Here is a 24,108-nt window from a genome sequence, read left to right on the forward strand (position 1 = left end):
CTATTGACAGGGGTTCTATCGCCAGGGCAAAGAGCAGTGGGGCCAGAGGTAACCCTTGACGGATATGGGGAAGTACCCTGAGTGTGGAGTTAGCGTGCACACTCACGGTATGGGAGGTATAAAGAAGGTAAACTCATGAAGTAAATTTTGGGCGAAACACAAATTTAACCAAAAATTGCAAACAGAGGATCTCACTCCAACTGGTCAAAAGCCTTCTCTGCATCCAGAAAGATAACAATTTCAGGGACAGTCGAGGCAGTTGGGGAAGATATAATGTCAAGAAGACGATGTATATTTGAGGATAACTGGCGTTCCTTTACAAAGCCAGTTGGGTAATCAGATATTATATTAGGGAGACATGGGGCGGGATTCTCCGGCAACTGGAGAATCGGCACCAACGGCGCCGGCACGGCGTGGCACCAGTCAGGGGCCGCACAACGCACCCCCCCCCCCCCCCTCCCCCTTCGGTGATTCACTCCGCGCGATGGGCTGAGTGCCTGCTGAGTTCGGCTGACGTTGTTCTCGTGTGGTCCTACCCAGCGGGACCTCGCTGTTCATGCTGTGGGGGCGGCCTCGTTGGGGGGGGGGGGGGGGGGGGGGGGGGGGGGTTCTCCAGGGTGGACTGGCCAGCGATTGGGGCCTACTGATAGGAAGACTTTATAAAAGAGTCAGTAAAATTAAATGGAAAAGAAAGCAAAAGCAAAAGGATCAATTACATAATGAAAATGGCCAAATACAAAAAAGTCTTTGATTACTGTCAAGGGAGGAAACTCCTAACCCCACTCCATCCCAGAACAATCATCACACTCCCAAACCACTGGAACAAAAACCAAACAAGATGCTGGCACGGTGGCAAAGTGGTTAGCACTGCTTCCTCACAGTACCAGGGACACGGGTCCAATACCGGCCTTGGGAAACTGTCTGTGCGGAGTTTACACACACATTCTCCCCGTGTCTGCGTGGGTTTCCTCCGGGTGCTCCAGTTTCCTCCCAGTCCAAAGGTGTGCAGGTTAGGTGGATTGGCCATGCTAAATTGCCCCTTAGTGTCCAAGGATGTGCAGGTTAGTTGGGGTTACGGGGATAGGACAGGGGAGTGGGCCTCGGTTGGGTGCTCTTTCGGAGGATTGGTGCAGATCTGATGGGCTGGATGGCCTCCTTTTGCACTGTAGGGATTCTAGAATTCTATAATTAACCTTTAACTAAAAAAAAAAACAGGCCTCAATAAAAAGTTTTAAAAAATAAATAAAAACAAAACCATGAATCAAATCCTAAGCTCGCCATTCTAAACAAGATGAGCAGCAGGTATTCTGTATTATATGGCACCGTTGACTAACCTTGTTAATGGGGCCTAGTCCCAACATTTGAACTATGTTATATATAATAAGCCATTGGAAAGTTGCTTGTTCTAACTGGGTAGTAAGAGTTCTACGGTAATTAAACATGCCTTCATTTTGGACATATTAAAAGGCCAATGCAGTTATTCAAACACATGATCCCCAAAAACAAAACCACAAACTTAGCCCATCAAGAATTACATATGCACTGCTGAAGGAAAGAGTCTGCCTCATCCGGTGCATCAAAAAAGTGATCTTCTCCATGAAATGTGAGAGAGACAGGGAGGGTGCATCAGCCCGAAGTTAATTCCTTTCTTCCACAGCATGGACTTGATGTTGTTGAATGCTGCACACATCCTTGCCAAGTCTGCACTCAGGTCTCGGTGGATCCTGATTCAGTCGCCTGGTAAGTAACATCGTACTGCTCCTTTGCTCACCGAAAAACAAACTCCTTGGGATGGGATTCTCCGACCCCCCTGCCGGGGCGGAGAATCACCGGGGGGTGGCGTGAATCCCGCCCTGCCGCTCCGACGCCGGCTGTCGAATTCTTCGGCATGGTTTTCGGGCGGGGGTGGGGATCGCGCCACGCCGGTCGAGGGTCGTTGGCAGCGGCCCCAATGGGCTGAGTGGCTGCCCGTTTTCGGACAGTCCCGCCGGGCGAAATGGACGTGGTCCATCCCGGCGGGACCTGGCTTGTTGGCCGTCTAGCGGGGTCCTCCGGGGGGGGGGGGGGGGGGGGGGGGGGGCATCGGAGGATCTGGCCCCCATGGTGGCCTCTAACATGGCCGGCGCAGAGAAGAAACCCCCTGCGCATGCCCAGGAACACACCGGCAGTTCTGCGCCTACGCCAGAACACGCTGGCAGTCCTGCGCATGCGCCAACTCGCATCGGCCGCCGGCGGCCCTTCGACGCCGGTTGGCGTGGCGTCAACCACTCCAGCGCCAGCCTAGCCCCTGGATGTGCGGAGGATTCCGCAACTTCCGGGCGGCCCGACACCGGAGTGGTTTACGCTGCTCTTGCCGCCGGTACGGGCCGCCCCACCAATTGCGGGAGAATCGTCTTTGTAGTGATGGAACTGGACTGTGGGTCACCAAGTTTCGGATACGGTGGCTCAGTCTAGCTCCGGGGGTTTAGGGAATGTATCTTCACACAGCAGCTTTTTGAATAATTCCCTCTTAATTTGTGTTGTGGTTCGGCCTTCAGAAAAGTTTTGTTTTCTAAGTCCCGGATGATAAGGCGGAGAAAACCACCATTGCCATCTGCAGCTTCAATGCCGCTTTTCCCGCCTGACATTGCCTTTATCGATATCCGGGAAAATCCTGGTCTTAGATGAATGTTCTGCAGACATGAGTTTAAAGCCCACCACGGCTTCTGTGGGGAATTTTAATTAATTAATAAATGTTGACTGAAAAAGCTAGTTTCAGAAATGATGATTATGAAACAAGCAGATTGGTGTAAAAACCCATCAGGTTTACTAATGTTCTTAGCGAATGAAATCTGCAGTCTTTACCTGGTTTAGCCTACATGTGACAGAAATGTGGTTGACCCAACTTCCCTCTGAAATGGCTGAGCAAGCCACCCTGTTGTTCCAAACTACGACAGGAAAGCCAAATAAGAATAAAACCGAAAGGACCACCTGGCATCAACCAGGGCACTGGAAGTGATGTAGCCACACCTTGCCGAGTCTTACTAGCATCTGGGGGCTTGTGTCAAAACTGGGAAAGCTTCCTCACAGAGAACTCAAGCAACAGCCAGACCCACCAGATCATACCTTACAGCCAAGGCCCCAAATTCATTCATCACCTTCACTGGCAGGACAGACCCATTAGAGGTGGAAGCAGGGTAGTATACAGTCAGGAGGGAGTGGCTCTATGAGCTTTCAATATTTACTCTGGACCCCATGAAGTGCTTGATATCAGATCAGATATGGGCAAGGAAACCTCTTGTTTATTACCACCTCCCGCCCTCCCTCTCAGCCTCACAAAACATCCCCAATCTCAATGATTCCAGTTCTAATGACAAAGCTGATGCATTTACGACCATCTTTAGCTAGAACTGCCAAGCAAATGACATATGAGCATATGAATTAGAGTAGGAGTAGGCCAGTCAGCACCTTGAGCCTGCTCCGCCATTCAGTAAGATCATGACACATCTCTGCTTCCGTCCAAGGTCCCCAGCATTGCAGATGCAAGTTTTCAGTTAATTCAATTCACTCCATGTTATATCAAGAAACAACAGGCAACAGATACTACACAGGGTACGGGCCCTAACAACAGCCTAGCTGTGGTACTGACCATTTGTGTTCCATAACTAGCTGCGCTCTATCCAAGCTGTTCCAGTCCAACTACAGCACTGGGATCTACCCTATAATATTATGGATAGTTCCCCAGGTATATACTCTCCATGAAAATTGGACAAATCTACTCTGGACAATGGCTGGCCCATTAGTCTTCTCCCAATCATCAACAAAATAATAATAATAATAATAATGATGGAACATATCATTGACAGTGTTATCAAGTGGCACTTTTTAGCATTAACCTGCTCGCTGATTCTCAGTTTGGATTCCAGCCGTTACAGCCGTGGTCCAACAAGGATATAAATGCTGAATTTCAGAGGTGAAGTGCGAGTGACTGCCCTTGACATCAAAGCAGCATTGAACAGAGTGCGGCATCAAGGAGCCCTAGCAAAACTGAAGTCAATGGGAATCAGAGAAAACCTTCCACTGAATGGAGTCTTGCCTAGCACAATGAAAGATGATTGTTTTCAGCCCAGGATATCACTGCCGGTGTTCCTCAGGGTGATAACCTCGTGTCAACCAGGTTCAACAGCTTCATCAATGACCTTCCCTCCAACTTAAGGTTAGAATTGGAATGTTCACTTTTGATTGCACAGTGTTCAGTATCATTTGCAACACCTTGGATAGTGAAACAGTCTGTGTCTGCATGCTGCAAGGCCTGGACAACTTTCAGGCTTGGGCCAATAAGAGTCAAGTAACATTTTGACCACACCATAGAACATACAGTGCAGAAGGAGGCCATTCAGCCCATCGAGTCTGCACTGACCCACTTAAGCCCTCACTTCAACCCTATCCCCTTAACCCAATAACCCCATCTAACCTTTTTGGACACTAAGAGCAATTTATCATGGCCAATCCACCTAACCTGCACGTCTTTGGACTGTGGGATGAAACCGGAGCACCCGGAGGAAACCCACGCAGACATGGGGAGAATGTGCAGACTCCGCACAGACAGTGACCCAGCAGGGAATCGAACCTGGTACACTGGCGCTGTGAAGCCACACTGCTCACCATTATGCTACCATGCTGCCCCAAACCACTATGCTACCAGTGCTTGGCAATGACCGTCTCGAACAAGAGAAAATCCAACTATCTCCCGTTGATATTCAATGGCACTACCGTCGCTGAATCCCTCACTTTCAACATCAGTGAGTTACCATTGATCAGAAAATTAACTGGATGAGATATAAATACTATAGCTACAAGGGCTGGTCAGAGCTTTGGGATTCTTCTGACTCTCCAAAGCCTGTCCACCATCTATCTACAAGGCACAAGTCAGGAGTGTGATGGAATACTCTCCGTTTGGCTGGAGGAGTACAGCTCCAACAACACTCAAGAAGCTCACCACCATCCAGAACCAAGCAGACTGTTTGATCAGCGCCCTATTCACCACTGAAACATTCACTCTCTCCATCACCGGCTGGGACTTATTTAAATATGGCACAGTACCACAAGAAATCAAAAGTCCTCATTTATGATAACTGGTCCCAATATTTGCATTCGATGTTTCTGCGGTGTTACTTCCTGCAGAAATATTTGCAGAAAGTTACTAAATGCATTTTCACAAGATCAATTGTTGTAAACGTAAATCATAAAAAGTTTAACACACATTTCAAGAATGAATAGACTATACTAATTGATAAAGAAACTTAATGTAGGTAAAATGGTGACATACATCATTCGATATTTGTAGGATCCCAGGATACATGCAGGCCATCATGCATTCCATTTAGAACTGTAACATCATCTTCCGTAAGAGAAAAATGAAATACCTAAGAATTGTATATGGCGTAGTGAAATTAGTAGACCTAAAATTAGCAACTTAGTGGAGAAAAAACTAAGCAGAAACAAAAGGTTATTTTATTAGAAACAGTGATCATTAATTCAGTTCAACAATTTTCACATAAGGTAAATAGCGAATGTACTGATTTGGTTTATTTTAAACATTGGCTCAAATCATTTAGTCACATTCAACTGACAAACTTTCTGATACAATTCGGATGATGCAGTAGTGCAGTCTGTTGAAGGTCGACCACACTCAGGGGAAGGATGTGAGTTTGAGTCTGCCATTCCCAACACAAGCCCCTGATCCGTGAGCCAGCTATCAGATGGCAAAGTTACCAACATCAGTTCCTCACAGAGAATTGCTGGCTCATCCTAGCCTGCTTGCCCATGCCTACTCGTGACTGAGTCAAGCACAGATGCGAACAGCAAGTCACGTGTTTCTCAGTGTAATGAGGAAATATGAAGTTATCAGTGAGACGCAAATAGATAAACTGAAAAATGTCCTTTGGCTGTGCAGTAACATAGCTTTTCTGGTACTGAATCCTAATGCCAGTGATAGCAATTTTGATACGAATACTTTGTGCCAGTGATTGTGATTTGCTGTTGCTAACACTTTGCGCCAGTAATTCTGTTACTCTATTGCACTAACTTTCTGTGCCTATGATTCTGTTACTCAGTCACACTAAAATTGTGTGGCAGTAAATCTGTTGTTTGCTGGTACTAATACTTTTTACCCGAGAAGAGGTAGGAACAAAAAAAAAGCTTTTTAGACCCTTGAATCTGTTCTACCATTCAATTAGATCATAGATGATCTGCACATAAACTCCATTTACCCATTTTTGATTTATATCCCTTGATCCCCATACTTGATAAAAATGTAAGCGTTAATAGTCTTAAAAAGTATAATTCAACCAGATTCCAGAGCCAACTGGAGCAGAGTTCCCCATCCCTCCTCCACAGGTCCGAGACTATCCCCATAAATAAATGCTATTACTCACCGGGCACTAACATACTGGGCCATGATTCAGTGACTAATGCACTAATGTGTAGTAATTTCCCATGTCAATGATTCAGATTTGTCAGTGCTGTAACTTGTAACCATAATTGTCTGGCTTCTTCCTTCACTAAAACTGTGTCAATGTTTCTATGACACAGTTCTAAAGCTTTCTGCCAATAATTCTAACAGTGACATGAACACTGTGCCAGTGGCGAATAATCATCAAAAGTAATGCTCCTTCCCAGTGATTATGTAACTTATTGCTATAATACTCTTTGTCAGCACTTTTATGATTCATTAGTACTGTACCCAGTGATTCTGCAGCTCACTGATACTAATGCTAAGTCACTGAGTAATTACACTTTGCCATTGTTTTCATTCATACCAAGGGTTCAGCACAGGACACTGACAGGTAATGAGGCACTTTTTCTACAAGGATTGAGGAAAGTTAGACTTTAGTGTGGGGATTGGTGCAGAAGGAACAATAAAAGACAATAATGTAGTGATGATATATATTATTTTAAATTCTTAAAAAACACCTTACCTGACAGTTTTCCCAAATCCTTTCTTTCTTTGTAGACTTTGGAATGGTGACAACTCCATTCTTAGTTTAAAAAAAAAGACAGTTAATCACTGTAGATTGGCTCAACATTTTATCCTGAGTGAAGTTATGGGAGAAATCATTTTGCTTCTCAGTCTCCTTATTTTGGTATAATTTAAAGAACAGTCTTTTTTCCAGATAGTAAAAGGGAAAAGGCCTATTGATAGTGGTTCAGGCAGACAGTGACAACATTTAAAAGGCATTTGGACAGATACATGGATAGGAAAGGTTTGGAGGGATATGGGTCAAATGCAGACAAATGGGGTTTTGATTGGCATGGAGCAGTTTGGGCTGAAGGGCTTGTCTCCGTGCCGTAGATTCTATGAGAGTGGATACTGATACAATGTTGTACATAAATGCCTGGTTGTAAAGTTATTTAAAAATACAAATTCTCAATATTTTTGTGCAGGATGCTCTTTCCATTTAACTTTCAGAGTCATTACACTGCAAACGCAGGGTTAGGGCATTATATAGAGTGGTTACATACAGCAAGGTTAGTACATTATTTACACAAAGCAGTGTTATTACATTATAAACATTAGTTCACACAGCAGCATTAATATATATTATACAATAGTTTTATAAAACAGGGTTAGAACATTATATGCATTAGTCACATACGCAGGGTTAGTAGATTATATTTAATAGCTATACTGGGCGAGACGCAGTAAAGGTGACATGAAACTATCATCAATGATTGTAAAAAAAACTGGTTTACCCTTTATGAAATGAAAAAATGAAATGAAAATCGCTTATTGTCACAAGTAGGCTTCAAATGAAGGGCCGGTACGGGTCTGGAGTCACATGTAGGCCAGACCAGATAAGAGCAGTATATTTCTTCCCTAAAGGGGGTGAGGGGCTGGTTTAGCACACTGGGCTAAATAGCTGGCCTTTAAAGCAGACTAAGGCAGGCCAGCAGCACGGTTCAATTCCCGTAACAGCCTCCCTGAACAGGCGCCAGAATTTGGCTACTAGGGGCTTTTCACAGAAACTTCATTTGAAGCCTACTTGTGATAATAAGCGATTTTCATTTTTTAATTTCATTTCACCCACAGCAATGTAACTGATTCTTAATTACGCTTAGAAATGGCCCAGCAAGTCACTCAGTAGTTAAGGGCAATTAGGGATGGGCAACAAATACTGGCTTTGCCTCCATCCTAGGAAAGAACAAAAAAACCAAGATTAATATGTTATATACATGGTTACATAAGGCAGGGTGAGTGTATTATGTACAATAGTTTTATACAGAAAGGTTAGTACATTATATATGATAGTTATATACTGCAGAGTTGGTACATTATATATGATAGTTATATACTGCAGAGTTGGTGCATTATATTTAATAGTTATATACAGCGGGATTGTTGGAAAATATGAAACAGATAGTGGAAATGCTGTAGCATGAGTCCAATCCAGTCATTTACCATTAAGTAACAGTATCCGAAGTTTAGCCTTTCATCTTCAAATAAAGATCTGGATTTGACAGTGTAATTTGAGATTTATTCATGTTTCCTGACAAATTGTACACACACAGGAAGTATATTTTTTGCTGTATATACTTGATGACATTACATTACAAAAATGAACAACCAAAACTTCTGGAGATAATTTTCCTTTCTGAGTAACTTTACCAAGTAGAGTGTTTGACTTTCTCCCCGATTCCTAAATACTAAAAAACTATGTGCTGAAAGTATCTCAAATTTGCAGGATGCCTACGCCAAATACTGGGAACGTTCACTGTCGGATAACATGTAATTTCCTGTATAGGTCAATGGACACACAATAGATTTTGCACCGGTCAACATCTTTCTACCGACCACTGAATGTCAGCTCTGTTGCTAGAGAATATCACTACACACACAAGAATGTGTCATTTGTTATTTAAAAAAATGACAGATTCAGAGGACGAATAACATCAGTAACACTCGTCTTTATTATTAAGTGACTGTGAATTAAAGAACATTACCAGAAAGTGGAAACTAGAAGTCCTTCCAATGTAAAACACTTACCCCATTAGTTATGAAGATTTTCTTTACAACTTTCTGGTTGAAGGATTTAAAACAAAACCTGTTCTTATACACACCAAGGTAACTGATGTTAGTGCAGTGGGATTGAAGATTTTAAATTGGAAAATCCAGGGTTAGTTACACTATCTCTATACAGCACAGTTGAATCCAGCTAAAATCTCTGTTTAACCTGCCCCAATCCCAAACATTTTCTAATACACAAATGTGACATTTACCATTTGAATGCCAGTCCTTCTAAGTGAGAGTGCCAACTTAATGCTAATTTATGGACAGATTTGTGCTTTTGGCTCTTACCCAGTGTAAACTGAGGTGAGGCAGCCTACACTAATTTCAAATTGGGTCATTAAAAACCAGCATATGAGACTAACGTCATATGGGTCTGAATCCAGGTTGCACAGCTGACAACATAAACCTCTGAGATATCCAAACGCCCCTAATTTTAGCTTTTGAGCTTCCCCAATTTTAATCGCCCCACTATTTGTGGCTGTGCTTTCTGTCACCAACGGGAAGATCTGGAATTCTCTCCTGAAACATCTCTGTCTCTCTTTCCTACTTTAATATGCCCTGTAAAGACTATCTCTTTGACCAAGCTTTTTTGTCATCTGTCTGAATATCTCATTACTACCTTGTTACCTCTAGACTTGACTAATCCCTGGCTGGGCTCCCACGCTCTAACTTTCAGAAGCTTGTGGTTATCTGAACCTCTGTCGTTTGTATCCTTACTTACGCTAAGGCGTGTTTCCCTATCACACCTGTGCTTGCTGACCTGCACTGGCTCCTGGTTGAGCAACACCTCAGGGTGTGAATCAGTGGCCTAGTAGAGCTCAAGCGAGAGCGCGATGAGGACGGTGAATAGGGGGAGAGGCCACAAACCAAAACCGTACCAGGTGCCAAACCGTTTGCGATGCAACCGGCCCGTTCCCATTGGCAAAATCAGGATCCTGCCGTAGTGTGGCGAGAAACCAATAATCACCACTTAATCCCTATTTCCACACAATTAACGGGAGCCACCCCATATCCAACGGCCCACCGTGATCCAGCGGCCTCCCCAGCAAGTGGTCACGCTGGCGCTGATTAGTACTTTGAAAAATGTGAAACTGGAGGATGGGCTGCTGCGGGTGCCCGAGGAGGTGAATGGTCATCTTCGCTCAATCATGTGCGTGTCCTCCATGCCAACCCCTGGACTGTGTTCTCGTTCCAGGGGCAACCTCAGACCCTGCCTGTCTGCCCCACCAACCAGCCATAACTCCCACTGACCATGGAGGTCTCTGGCCATGCAGCTGAAGGCTATTGCGACTATGGAATTGGCAATCGTGGTTAAGTGAGTATTTCAGACACCCCATGTGGATCCCAGTGGGTGGGTGGGCCATGGAGCCTGTGGGGCTCATTGCCTGGCATTCCAATCACACCTTGATGCATGGAGACTGTGCTTGAACACTGCAGGAGGCAGCACCACAGACACAGCAGCCAACCTACGAACACCCAGGGGGTGGGCCCCAGCCCCGGGATTTACCCGCGGCTAGGGTTCGGTGGGCAGGACCCCATGTCTGGGGGGGATAGGGCATGGGACTGGTGGTCCTCCCGCATCGCGGAACAAAGGGCCAGAGGTGTCATACTGGTTGGGATGAGGGTATTTATAAAAAAAAAAATTTTTATTCAAATTTTCACAAAATATCAATAACAGAAAATACTAAGAACAGAAAGAACCCCCCCCCCCCCCCCAATGTATACAAAAATGAAGAAATAAATTAAGGCCCGTCATTAGCAAAGAACATATATACATGTCCCTTCAGCCCAAAGCAAAGAGACGCCCCCCTCCCCGGGGTTGCTGCCGCTGTTGGCCTTTCGTTCTACCGTTCTGCCAGGAAATCTAGGAATGGTTGCCACCTCCTGACGAACCCCTGCACCGATCCCTTAGGGCAAATTTCACCCTCTCCAATTTGATTAACCCCGCCATATCGTTGACCCAGGCCTCCACGCTTGGGGGCCTCGCATCCTTCCACTGAAGAAGAATCCTTCGCTGGGCTACTAGGGACGCAAAGGCCAGAACACCGGCCTCTTTCACCTCCTGCACTCCCAGCTCCTTTGCAACCCCAAATATTGCGAGTCTCCAGCCTGGATTGACCCTGGATCCTACCACCCTCGATACCGTCCTTGCTACACCCTTCCAAAATTCCCCCAGCGCTGGGCATACCCAGAACATATGGGTATGGTTTGCTGGGCTCTCTGAGCACCTAATACACCTGTCCTCGCTCACAAAAAACCGGCTCATCCTTGTCCCGGTCATATGAGCCCTATGCAGCACCTGAAACTATATGAGGCTAAACCTCGCACAAGAAGAGGAGGAGTTCACCCTTTCTAGGGCGTCCGCCCACGTCCCCTCCTCAATCTCCTCACCCAGCTCCTCCTCCCATTTACCCTTCAACTCCTCCACCGAGGCCTCATCTACCTCCTGCATCACTTGGTACGTTGCCGAGATCCTCCCCTCTCCAACCCACACCCCCGAGAGCACTCTGTCCTGAACCCAACGCGGCAACAGCAGAGGGAACTCCGCCACCTGCTGCCTGACAAACGCCCTTACTTGCATGTACCTAAAGGTGTTCCCCGGGGGAGCCCGAACTTCCCTTCCAGCTCACCCAGGCTCGCAAACTTCCCTTCTACAAACAGGTCCCTCAACCTCCTAACACCTGCCAACTCAGGAATCCGCCATCAATTCTCCCCGGGACAAACCGGTGGTTCCCCGTATCGGGGACCCCATCGAGGCCCCCACCTCTCCGCGGTGCCGCCTCCACTGCCCCCAAGTCTTGAGGGTAGCCGCCACCACCGTGCTCGTGGTTTACCTCTTTGGAAGGAGCGGCAGCGGCGCTGTTACCAGCATCTCCAGGCTCGTGCCCACAAAGGACAAAGTGCCACCTCCATCCTCTTCCATGCTGCCCGTTGCCCGTCCATTACCCACTTAGGCACCATCGCTGCGTTGGCAGCCCAATAATACCCACAGAGGTTGGGCAGCGCCAGCCCCCCCTATCCCTGCCCTGCTCCAAGAACACCCTTCTCACCCTTGGGGTCCCGTGCACCCACACAAACCCCGTAATGCTCCTGTTAACCCGCCTGAAAAAGGCCTTCGGGATAAGGATGGGGAGGCACTGGAACAGGAACAGAAATCTCGGGAGCACCGTCATCGTGACTGATTGCACCCTACCCGCCAGAGACAGCGGCAACATGTCCCATCTCTTGAACTCCTCCTCCATTTGCTCCACCAGCCTTGTGAGGTTAAGCTTATGCAAGGCCCCCCCAGCACCTGGCCACCTGGACCCCCAAGTACCTGAAGCTCCTCTCCGCCCTTTTTAGTGGGAGCCTACCAATCCCCTCCATCTGGTCCCCCGGGTGTACAACGAACAGCTCGTTCTTCCCCAGTTTGAGCTTGTACCCTAAGAAATCCCCAAAATCCCTGAGAATCCTCATCACCTCCGGCATTCCCCCCACCGGGTCCGCCACATATAACAATAAGTCATCTGCATAAAGCGACACTCGGTGTTCCTCCCCACCCCGCACCAGCCCCCTCCAGTTCCTCGACTCCCTCAGCGCCATGGCCAGGGGTTCAATTGCCAGCGCAAAAAGCAGGGGGGACACTCCTGCCTCGTCCCTCGGTATAACAGAAAATACTCCGACCTCCTCCTATTCGTGGCCACACTCGCCATCGGGGCCTCATATAACAGCCTCAGCCACCTGACAAACTCCTCCCCAAACCCGAACCTTTCCAGCACTTCCCACAAGTACCCCCACTCAACCCTATCGAAGGCCTTCTCCGCGTACAACGCCACCGCTATCTCTGCCTCCCCTTCTACCGCCAGCATCATTATAACATTCAAGAGCCTCCGTATGTTAGTGTTCAGCTGCCTCCCCTTCACGAACCCCGTTTGATCCTCGTGGATAACCTGCGGCACACAGTCCTCTATCCTCGTGGCTAAAATCTTCGCCAACAGCTTGGCGTCTACATTTAAGAGTGAGATCGGCCTGTATGACTCACACTGCAGGGGATCCTTGTCTCGCTTAAGGTTCAAGAAAATCAGCGCCCGAGACATCGTCGGAGGCAAAGCCCCCCCTTCCCTTGCCTTGTTGAAGGTCCTAACCAACAGGGGGCCCAACAAGTCTGCATATATCTTATAAAATTCGACCGGGAACCCATCCGGCCCTGGCGCCTTCCCCGGCTGCATGCTCCCTATCCCTTTGGCCAGCTCCTCCAGCTCAACCGGCACCCCCAGTCCCTCCACCTGTCCCTCCTCCACCCTCGGGAATCTCAGACGGTCCAGAAGACGCCCCATCCCCCTCCTCCACTGGGGGTTCGGACCGATACAATTCCTCATAAAAGTCCCTGAAGACCCCATTAATGTCTGCCCCCCTTCGCACCACATTTCCTCCCCTACCCTTCACTCCACCAATCTCCCTAGCCGCTTCCCGCTTGCGGAGCTGGTGCGCCAGCATCCTGCTCGCCTTCTCCCCATATTCATACACTGCTCCCTGTGCTTTCCTCCACTGAGCTTCAGCCTTTCTGGTGGTCAACAAGTCGAACTGAGCCTGGAGACTACGCCGCTCCCTCAGCACCGTGTTGAAATCCCCCCCCATTGTCAGGCCCCCCGCCTCCAAATCTGGAATCCGGCCCAACATGCGCCCCATGAAACCTGCATCATCCCAACTCGGGGCGTATACATTGATCAGCACCACTCGCTCCCCCTGCAGCTTGCCGCTTACCATCACGTACCTCCCGCTGCTGTCTGCCACCACTTTTGACACCTCAAACGACACCCTCTTCCCCACCAGGATCGCCACCCCCCGGTTCTTTGCATCCAGCCCTGAATGAAACACTTGGCCTACCCATCCCTTCCCCAGTCTAACCTGAAGGTGGCAGATCAGGTTAGACCTTCACGTGCGCCTCCTGAAGCATGGCCACGTCCGCCTTCAGCCCCTTCAGGTGTGTAAACACGCGGGCCCGTTTGACCGGCCCATTCAGTCCCCTCACATTCCAGGTTATCAGTCGGATCAGGGGGCTACCTGCCCCCCTCCCCCGTCAACTAGCCATTACCCTTCCTCAGTCCGCCACGTGCCCGTGCCCCCTGCTCAGCCCGTTCCCCACGGCGACAGACCCCCATCCCGACCCCCTCTACATGCTCCAGCTCCTTCTCGGCCATTCCTATTTCCCCCTCCCCCGAGCCTCCCCCCCCAAAGCTAGGGCCCCCGCTAGCTGCGTAACCCCTTCCATTGTACTTCCGTAAGTCAGCCGACTCCTGCTGACCCCGGCTGCTCCCGCCACCCCAATGACCCTCCCCAGTTTAACACAACCACTGCGCCCTCCCTCCCCCCAGTGCCGGCCCCGCCCACTGCTCCTCCAGCGCGGGAGAGACGCCTGCGCTTCCATCCCGAGCTCCGTCCCCAACCCAACACGCGGGAAAAGACGGGCACATGACCCAACTGGACCGTGAGCCACTCCCGAACTCTCAACCAGTGAAAAAAACAGACGTGACAAAACGCCCAAGTAAACAGATAACAGTACCAAAAAGCAAAAAAGCAGAACAGCAAAAAGACATCATCAAATAAAACCGATAAAAGCAAAAAGTAAAAGGAGGATAAAGCCTCCGGGCTGTGTACACCGTTCCCCAGCCCCCAGTTCAAGTCCAGCTTCTCTGCCTGGATGAAAGCCCAGGCCTCCTCCGGAGAGTCAAAGTATGGCTGACGGTCCTTATAAGTGACCCAGAGGCGTGCCGGCTGTAACAGGCCAAACGTGACCCCCTTCTTGTGGAGCACTGCCTTCGTCCGATTAAAACCAGCCCTTCTCTTTGCCACCTCCGCACTCCAGTCCTGGTAGATCCTGATCTCCGCATTCTCCCACTTATTACTCCTCTCCTTCTTCGACCATCTCAGCACACACTCACGGTCGACAAAGCAGTGGAAACGGACCAGCACCGCCCGAGGCGGCTCGTTTGGCTTGGGTTTCCTCAGCAGCACCCGATGGGCCCCCTCCAGCTCCAAGGGTCCCTGGAACAACCCCACGCCCATTAGCGAGTTCAGCATCACAGACACAGAGGCCCCCAAATCTGAACCTTCCAGCCCCTCTGGGAGGCCCAGAATCCACAGGTTCTTCCGATGGGCCCGGTTCTCCATCTCCTCCATCCCCGCTGACCACTTCATGCGACTCCACCTTCACTGCCAGGCCCAGGAGTTCGTCCTCCGTCTTCGAGGCCTTTTGCCGAAGTTCTTGGATCTCCGCACCTTGAGCCGTCTGGGTCACCATGAGCTTGTCCAGGGAGGCCTTAAGCGGTTCCAGGATCTCTGCCTTCAGCTCCCTGAAGGAGCGCTGAAGCAGGTCCTGCTGCTCTCGCGCCCACTGCTACCACGCTGCTGCTTCCCCGCCCACCGCCATCTTGCCTTTCCTGCCTCGCACCTTTCTCTGCTCCAAAGTCGATTTTTTTACCGCTCCAGGCCATCCACCGGTGGAGAATCTTAGAGGAAGTGTTCCCACACGGGGAAAAGTCAAACCAGTACCGCTACGGGCCCTTAAAAGGGCCCAAAAGGCCGAAAATAGCGGGAGCTACCGAACGTGTGGCTTAGCTCCGCATCACCGCAACCGGAAGTCCCCAGGATGAGGGTATTTTAATTTTCTCCTACAAGTGTACACCACTGACTCACTCTCCTGATGGTGCTGCCCCACTATCTTTCCTCCCCCCCAAATGTCTCCTCCCCACCTCCACACACACTCCTCTCCTTACCCCCTACCTCCCCCACGTTTCCCAGTGCCCTCTCAGTAATCCACAACATGCTTAGCCTTCCTTGCTCTGCCGCTACGTCTAAGTGTATCCCCATCAGAGGTGGAGGCGGGCAGCTGCTTACCATGTCCTGTGGCCTTCAATGCCTCTGGTGGGCGTCCACTGGGGCTAGAGGGCCCCGGTGCACTTGATGGTGGCTCTTGCACACCTGTGCCGCACTGTTCTGGGTGCTGACTGCGAGGCGCGACTTCATCAGAGGGACAGAACTTGGGAGTCCATAGTATGGGTCTGTGTTGCCACCCTGAGCTCCCTCCTCCAGGTCAGTGCCCATTGGGCCCTGGGGTTCATCTTGGGATGGAAGAGCAGCTGGATTGAGCTCTGGGCACCCCTGCGACATCTGGCTCTGCCAGCCCTGGAAGCTCCCCAATGTCTGCACCTCGGCAATGCTCCTCAGTGATTGGGCCATGCTCTGCCGTGCCTCGGCAATGTCTACAAGCGACTGGGATAAGCTCTGCAGCGCCTCGGCCATTCCAATCTGAGACAGGGACATGTCTTCAGAATCCCATCAAGGTCAGCCAGGTACTGGGTCACGTCCTCCAGTGAGTCGGACATTCTGCCGAGGCCCTTAGCAATTGCCGTCAGCGACTGTGCCACACCATGGACACCTCCACTAATGCTGCTGATGTCGTGCACTAGGCTCTCCACTGTTGTCGCCACCCTAGCATTGTTGGTCTCGGTGTCACACATTGCTGGCATCATCGCCTGTGCCTGTAACCTCTGAGACTCCTCCAGTCACTATGGAACTGCTGGAGTGTCGGCCGTACTCTAACGTCCTCATAGGTTTTGGGATAGCCTGGTATAGAGGTTCAGCATCTGGCTGGGACCCAGCTGGGATCTGGGATCCAGCCGACTGCTGTCTCGCCTGGGGGCTTCCTGCCTCCACCTGATGTGCATCAGTGACTGTCTGGTGCTCACCAGAATGTGACCCAGAAGCCTGACCACTAATCGTTGCTCATCGAGGTGTGTGTCTCCACATTGGTGACTGCTCTGTCCTCGGCCACCCTCCAGGGCCCATTCTTCGAAGGTCGTGTGGATTCTTATGTTCGGCACCCCTCTGCCAGTCAGGGCCTTCTCCCGGCGATTGTGGGATAGCTTCTCCTACGGAGACAAGAGGGGGCATTGTTAGCCACACATGTGGTTCACAGTGGTGGGGGCTGAGGGGAGTGAAGTAAGGGTTGGGGGGAGGTGAAGGGGGGGAGTGAAGGGATGGGGGTGCAGGGAGGGTTGGCAGATTGTTGCGTGGGGGTAGGAAGGTTTTGCAGGGGGGAGCGTCAAATCAAGCATGTGGCGGTAGGTCATCAATCTTCTTGTGGCACTGGAGTCCAGACTTGGTCACGCTTCCTGAGCTGACGGCTGCTGCCACTTCATCCCAGCCGGCACTGGCTACGCTGTGGCTCGCCATCCGGGGCTCTCGGGGGAACAGGACATCCCTCCTGGCCACGAACACATCTAGGAGCCTCACGGGGCCTCATTAAGTGGACCAATTAATGAAATGAAAAGTAGGCTTCAATGAAGTTACTGTGAAAAGCCCCTAGTCACCACATTCCGGCGCCTGTTCGGGGAGGCTGGTACGGGAATTGAACCATGCTGCTGGCCTGCCTTGGTCTGCTTTAAAAGTCAGCGATTTAGCCCAGTGTGCTAAACATTGCATTGCTGGCCTCACCGGGGAGCTTGCAGCAATTCCTTTTCGTTACCACACTTAGAAATTTTCCAGAGAATCGTACCCTCTGTTCAGAATTCTCATCCTTGATTTCAAATTCCTTCATGGTCGCACCATCCCTTATCTCTGTAATCTCCTCCAGCCCCACAACCCTCTGAGATACATGCGCTCATCTAATTCTGGCCACTCAGGCATCTCCAAATTTAACTGCTCCACCATTAGTAGCCGTGTCGTCAGCTGCCTTGACCCTTGGCACTAGAATTTCCTCTCTAAACTCCTACATCTCTATTTCTTCCTTTAAGGTGCTTCTTGAAACCTACCTCTTTGACCAAATGTTTGGTCATCAGCTCTAATATTTCATATGGCAGTGTCAAACTGGCGTTATAGCACTCCTCTGAAGCGCCTTGGGATGTTTTATTACGTTAAAGGTGCTCTGTAAATACAAGTTGCTAATCCACTGTACCATCCAGTCTCCATTGTTTCTAAACATTACCACAAGCACTCTCCCAACTCCAGCATTTTGAATCTGAGAAGCAGTAAGCCAGCCAGCTCATGTCTGAGATATGAAGTCAGCTTTAGCAGGATTGTTCCTAACTGCTGGCAGTGGATACTTCCAACCTTGTAGCAGGACTGGGTAGTCTTTAAATAATTACTTATTTTGAAGAAAATTCTAACTTTTGTTAACATTAAATACACTTAAACACTTTAAAGCATTTATAGTATCACTGGGGCAGCACGGTAGCATGGTGGTAAGCATAAATGCTTCACAGCTCCAGGGTCCCAGGTTCGATTCCCGGCTGGGTCACTGTCTGTGCGGAGTCTGCACGTCCTCCCCGTGTGTGCGTGGGTTTCCTCCGGGTGCTCCGGTTTCCTCCCACGGTCCAAAGATGTGTGGGTTAGGTGGATTGGCCAGGCTAAATTGCCCTTAGTGTCCTAAAAAAAAATAAGGTTAATGGGGGTTGTTGGGTTACTGGTATAGGGTGGATACGTGGGCTTGAGTAGGGTGATCAGTGCTCGGCACAACATCGAGGGCCAAAGGGCCTGTTCTGTGCTGTACTGTTCTAATTCTAATTAGTATTCTTTTAGTCAAAGCAACTAATGAGTATTGGGTTGTGATTAAACTTGAGATATGGTTCCATCAGCATGACAAAAAAATGAAATGATGCTAGGCCATGACAAAGTATATCAAAGTGGACTTACCTGTATGCTCCAACGTATACAGATTTGAGAGGGTGAGCAGTTATATTTCTCTGCCATTTTGATAATGTCAGGATGTGACAAAGCATGTCCTTTAGCTAGAGGACAGTACCCTTCAAAGACTATTCCATGGCTTCTGCAGTAGTCCACAAGTTCCTGGGGCCTCTGGAAAGGATGATATTCAACCTGTGTAAGATACAACAATTGTACAGAATGATAATGTACAGCATGATGCATTATCACACAGCCAGAGTTTAGGTCTACAATTTCAACCCTCAGCTTTTGCAGAATTCTGTATTAAATTTAAATTTGTGTGTTCGATGTACAGGCTCCAATTTAAGTACAGTACATTGAAATAACCTCAAAATCCAATAAAAGGCTGGTATTGTAAAAATTGTTTATAGAGCATTTTATTCAAGTTTGTTTCTTTGTTGCACTTCATGAGGTGCCCCCTTGCCACACACTATGTGCAGGGAAGAAATGTTAACTTAGTTGTTAATCTTTCAATCTCAGAATAGTTTTCCTGTAACTGACTGATAGGATATATTCAAGTGTGAACGCAGGAAACTCCTAGTCTCTCTCTGCAGGAGCATCTTACTGCTGCTCAACTGAGATGAATAACTTACGATGCAAACCATCAGCAACCTGAATTTGAATGCAACATCATGTTAGTGGAAGGACCTGTTTAGCCACTGTGCTACGCTTCACTATTCTTTGGTTAGGTTTTGGTTAGGACTAAATCAACTAAAGTATCAACCAAAAAGTCATAAGGTTTACAAACTACAACAATTTAATATTTATCTAAATATTCAAAGTGGCTCCCTCATGATCACAGTAAGTCAGGGTATCCAGTCTCATGCTTGTCTGTGTTGTTCTCAGGTTGCTTCTCTGCTTACCTAACACTTCTGCTTCTCTGGGCACTATCCAACGGCCATGCTGTGCCTGAAAAGCAACTCACTGCGTGTGCAGCATGGCCGATAAAAGCCAGGAGACCCCGCTCCTGGGATCTACCTGGCTCGCAACCCCTTGTGAGATCCAACGCTATCTCGCAAGACGTCGCCATATTAACCCCGCCCGTTCAGGGCAGGAACAATTTTTGGCAAATCTGCATATTAGAGCGAGACAGCTAGTCTCACTCTAATGTGCACATTCCCGAAGTACCGGAGGCTTTGGGATTCATCCCCTTCTCCTCGGAGACCTTGGGTGAGCGCCATTCAGCATAGGTCCCTACAAAAAAAAAAATCTGTTCTTATCCCTGAGCAGACTGTCAGAGTCATCTGGCAGAATGCCTCATCACCAGAACTTTCATACAAGCACCAAGAATTAGCTTGGCTGGTGGTGCGAAGGGCCCTCCCTGTCAGATTTTTCATGCACACCCAAAGGTTCAGCACCGTTGCACGCTGCCCTCAGAGTGGCTGTGGGGGAAATGAGACAGTCACACACCTCCTTGTGGAATGTGCCTTTGCAAAGAAGGTCTGGAGAGAGATGGAGTGGTATTTGTCAAGGTTCATCCCGAGCAGCTCTGTAACACAGGACTCTGTGCTCTATGGACTGTTTCCAGGGACACACACCGAGACAAACATCAACTGCTGTTGGAAGGTCATCAACTCGGTGAAAGACGCTCTTTGGAAACTTGCTGATCTTCCAGTGCAAAGAATTGTCCTCGGCCGAGTGTTGCAGACTGGCACATTCCAAGGTCCAGGACTACGTGCTGAGGGACGCACTCAAGCTTGGGGCAGCTGCCGCCAAGGCGCAATGGTGAAAGACCACTGTGTAAGGTCTTACCAGCAAATGTACACCGAGGGGTGGGTAACAGTGTAAAACCCCTCGGTCCGGGTCTTCAATACCACAATGTATGAAAGAAACAGAGCAATGTAAATATTTAAGAAAGAACTGTAACTTAAAGTAGGATACGTGTGTAATGTTATCCCAATTGAATTGAAGAAAGACAAATGAATGTAACTTAGATGGGAATGTACAGTCAAGACAATTTGAAATGTTCTGTAAAGTTTATTATAAATTTTATGAATAAAGTATATTTTTTTGAAAAAAAAAGGTCCCTACAAACGGGGTCCAGAATGAACGGTACTCGTGGGGGTCTCCTAGGAGATCGGAGACTCCCAGGTACATACCCTTTGGTGTGCTGCTGGTGCCAACCTGGCCACCTAGGTGCTGCCAAGGTGCCCTGGTGGCATTGCCAGCTGGCAGGGTGCCATTTAATCCGTGTGCTCAATTGGGCGGGGGTGTCATGTGTGGGTCTTGGAGGGTCTGGGGACCCTCCCATAGCATAATCAGGCTGAGGTGGGGATCGGGGATTGCTTCGGGGGCTTTGGAGATTGGGAAATAGCGTCCCGATCTCTCACTACACTGGGGAGCTCCGCTTGCAGGAGCTCTTGCAAGCGGAGCTCCCCAGTGAACAAAACGGAGCTATGTGCGGCCTTGGCCAGATGTTGCCCGCTGAGGCCCCTTATACAATGCGAGTCGGGTTGAATATCCATGTGTTTCTCGGCACTGTGAGCGCTGGGAAACACGTGGCTAAACCCGCTTGCAATGGGACTTTTAGTTGAATTTAGTTCCCATTTAGTTGAATCGAGCCCTCTCTCTCTTCTCCTGCTCTACTTTTCCTTTCTCTTATCTGCTTTCATCACTATGCTTTCCTTTTCATAAATTATATCAGCTGGGAGGCATTGTGCGGGAAGGAGCTGCTGGGGGTGCAGGACACATTTTCTGGTGGTAGGTATGAGTGTAGGTGCAAGCAACATGTAATTTGCAGGCCTCATCATCTCCCCATCTCCATCTTTGCCCACACTCCACTCACCTGTAATGCTCTCGTACTCTTGTGAACCAGTGTCACACTTCTATCATGCACTATTTTCTTGGTTTTCACTTGCCCATTTGTTCACTTTCCTCCCTCATTAGCCCACATTGCCACCCCTTCAGGCACATCCTCCCCCTACTTTCCACCCACTCTTGATTCCCTTGTATTTCCCCTTGTAGAATCTGATGGGCGTAAAACACTAGTAAGATGCACGGTCGGATACAAAGAAAGAGATTTATTACGATACACTACTAAACTCCCAAGGCCTGAAGGGTCACCCTCCCCGACCTGCATCCAGGCCGGGGTTTTCAGGGTGCCTTCCCTGTTAAGAGGAAAGTTCTGCCCCAATTACTGGGGGAGTTCATACTCGTTATGAGTTAATGGGAATTGGATGGTGTAAACTCCCCTACTTCCCAGAGGGTCATATCACCCCTCCTTTTTCCCTCAGTTCCTCACTGCATATTCTCCCACTACACTCAACCCCAATCCATCCCTTGCTGTCACTTGCTCTCTCCCCATCCTCTCCCTTTCATCACATGTCTTCACTTTCTATCCTATCCCTTCCACCTTTCCATGTTGACCATGCACTCCACTTCTATCTATTCTATACCCGCATCCTTTTTACACCCAGCACCTACTTGGCCCTCTGACGAATGCAAACTCTCAGCACAAAAGAGGAAACTGGTGAGTTACTTTTTGGAACACTAACATTGTTATAATCCAAATTCAGTTTCAGAAACAGGTGAAGAGGGAGCAAAGAGAGGTGTAGGCTGACCCAGACAGACGAACAATTCCTTCTAGAGTCCATCATATTTCTCCATCATAACTATAAAAACTCAGGAGGCCCGAGGAGGAATTAAACAACATTTAATAAACCAACACAAAGTAAAGGCTGCAACGCAGTTTACAGTTCAAAGGTCCCAATCTGGATTACTGATGACGCTGGTCCCAGTTCGTGCTGGAATATTTCATAGAACATAGAACAGTACAGCACAGAACAGGCCCTTCGGCCCTCAATGTTGTGCCGAGCAATGATCACCCTACTCAAACCCACAAATCCACCCTATACCCGTAACCCAACAACCCCCCCCTTAACCTTACTTTTTAGGACACTACGGGCAATTTAGCATGGCCAATCCACCTAACCCGCACATCTTTGGACTGTGGGAGGAAACCGGAGCACCCGGAGGAAACCCACGCACACACGGGGAGGACGTGCAGACTCCACACAGACAGTGACCCAGCCGGGAATCGAACCTGGGACCCTGGAGCTGTGAAGCATTTATGCTAACCACCATGCTACCGTTGGCGGATTTATAAGCCCCGGCTGGACGGGCTTCTACCCACTAGTGAGGGAGCTTGTATTCCACAAGTCCATGGGGAGATCAATTGAGGTGTCCCCATGGGTCTCCTGGGGGTTATGACAATAACATTCCCAACATCCATACGTTCCCACCACCTGCAACCTCAAGGCAATGTCTTGGTGAGGAATACAGATCTGCTAGTTTAGAAGCATATTTTAAAATTCAGCATATACAGTAAAGTATCAGAACTCTGAATGCACATAAAGGGCAACCACTTCAATTGTCATGTTAGAAAGTATCTTAGAAAATTTTAAAACAGGAGCTTTTCTACCAAAACAAGCACTGTGCAAGAAGGGAACTGGTGGTAGATGCTTTCACATTATCTTCTGCAGTTAAAGCCAGACTAAGAAAACAAAGTTTCTGTTCGTTTGTATAGCTTTCATTTATTTACTTAAATGGAAGGAAACCATTACAAACGGTTAGAATAGTGATTACTCATTTTGGTTTCCCGTACTCAAAATGGTACATTTTTAACTGCTTGCAACTGTGGTACGTGCCCGAGTCAGACACTGCTCTGCTATTAACCAGTAAAATGTATTTGTGACTAGAGCAGCTAAATGCCACATGCTGTAGGAAATGTAACAATTTTTTGCCACCTCACAGAAGTGGAATGCTTGGCCAGAGAGAGACATCCTGTTTCCCATCTACAGAACACTCTGTCCACCCTGACTACAATAATCTGGTCAACATTCAGTTTTTACTTATTACAAATCAAGATCTGAAAGGCCAAGGGAAGGCAAGAAACAGAAGCAAGTAGTATATGCAGAAAAACAATTACTCGCAGGAAAAGAGTTCACAAAGCAGGCATATCCAGGATAGTACCCTTCCCACTATTATGACTGGGACTTCAGTGCAATATCAGAAGTGAAGCTTTAGGAATCGGAAAAATACTTGTTGTAGTTAGACATAGATTTCCTCCCTTCTCACCATCTTTAGAGTTGTTCCCTTTCAAACTACATTCCTCCAGGAAAGACATTGAAAACCACCCATGGGATTACAAAGTTTCCAAATTGGATGGGGCGTTTATGTATTGTGGTGCACAATACATCACGGGCGGGATTCTCCGAGTCTCCACGCCAAAATCGCGCTCGGCGCGGATGCGGAGCATGGGACCGGAGAATCACCTCCACTGGCGCGCGGTCAACGTGACGCCAGTCGGGGGCCATTGAAAGAGGCCCCTGTGGCGATTCTCCACTGGCAATTGGCCG

The 24,108-nt window shown here is 48.6% G+C and overlaps 1 protein-coding gene across 8 annotated transcripts in view; it reads right to left on the reverse strand.

Moving 5' to 3' along the window:
- Window positions 1–24,108, reverse strand: part of zgc:110366 (uncharacterized protein LOC550476 homolog) — a 196,692-nt gene that overhangs the window by 17,753 nt on the left and 154,831 nt on the right. The window contains exons 5-8 of one of the 8 annotated variants that reach the window (XR_005460360.1): window positions 18,722–18,904; window positions 8,095–8,173; window positions 6,960–7,019; window positions 5,327–5,405 (exon numbers count right to left, since the gene is read on the reverse strand). Coding sequence is in view for 3 of the 8 variants with exons in the window: in XM_038794744.1 (XP_038650672.1) it covers window positions 5,310–5,405; window positions 6,960–7,019; window positions 18,722–18,904 (339 nt within the window). In the remaining 5 variants the exon portion in view is untranslated. Of the gene's footprint in view, window positions 1–5,308; window positions 5,406–6,959; window positions 8,174–18,721; window positions 18,905–24,108 lie in introns of those variants that run through there. The other 7 variants (XR_005460356.1, XR_005460357.1, XM_038794744.1 and 4 more) reach the window with 7 other exon arrangements.

Source organism: Scyliorhinus canicula, chromosome 4 (genome assembly GCF_902713615.1).
Source record: "Scyliorhinus canicula chromosome 4, sScyCan1.1, whole genome shotgun sequence".
Taxonomy (NCBI): Eukaryota; Metazoa; Chordata; class Chondrichthyes; order Carcharhiniformes; family Scyliorhinidae; genus Scyliorhinus; species Scyliorhinus canicula.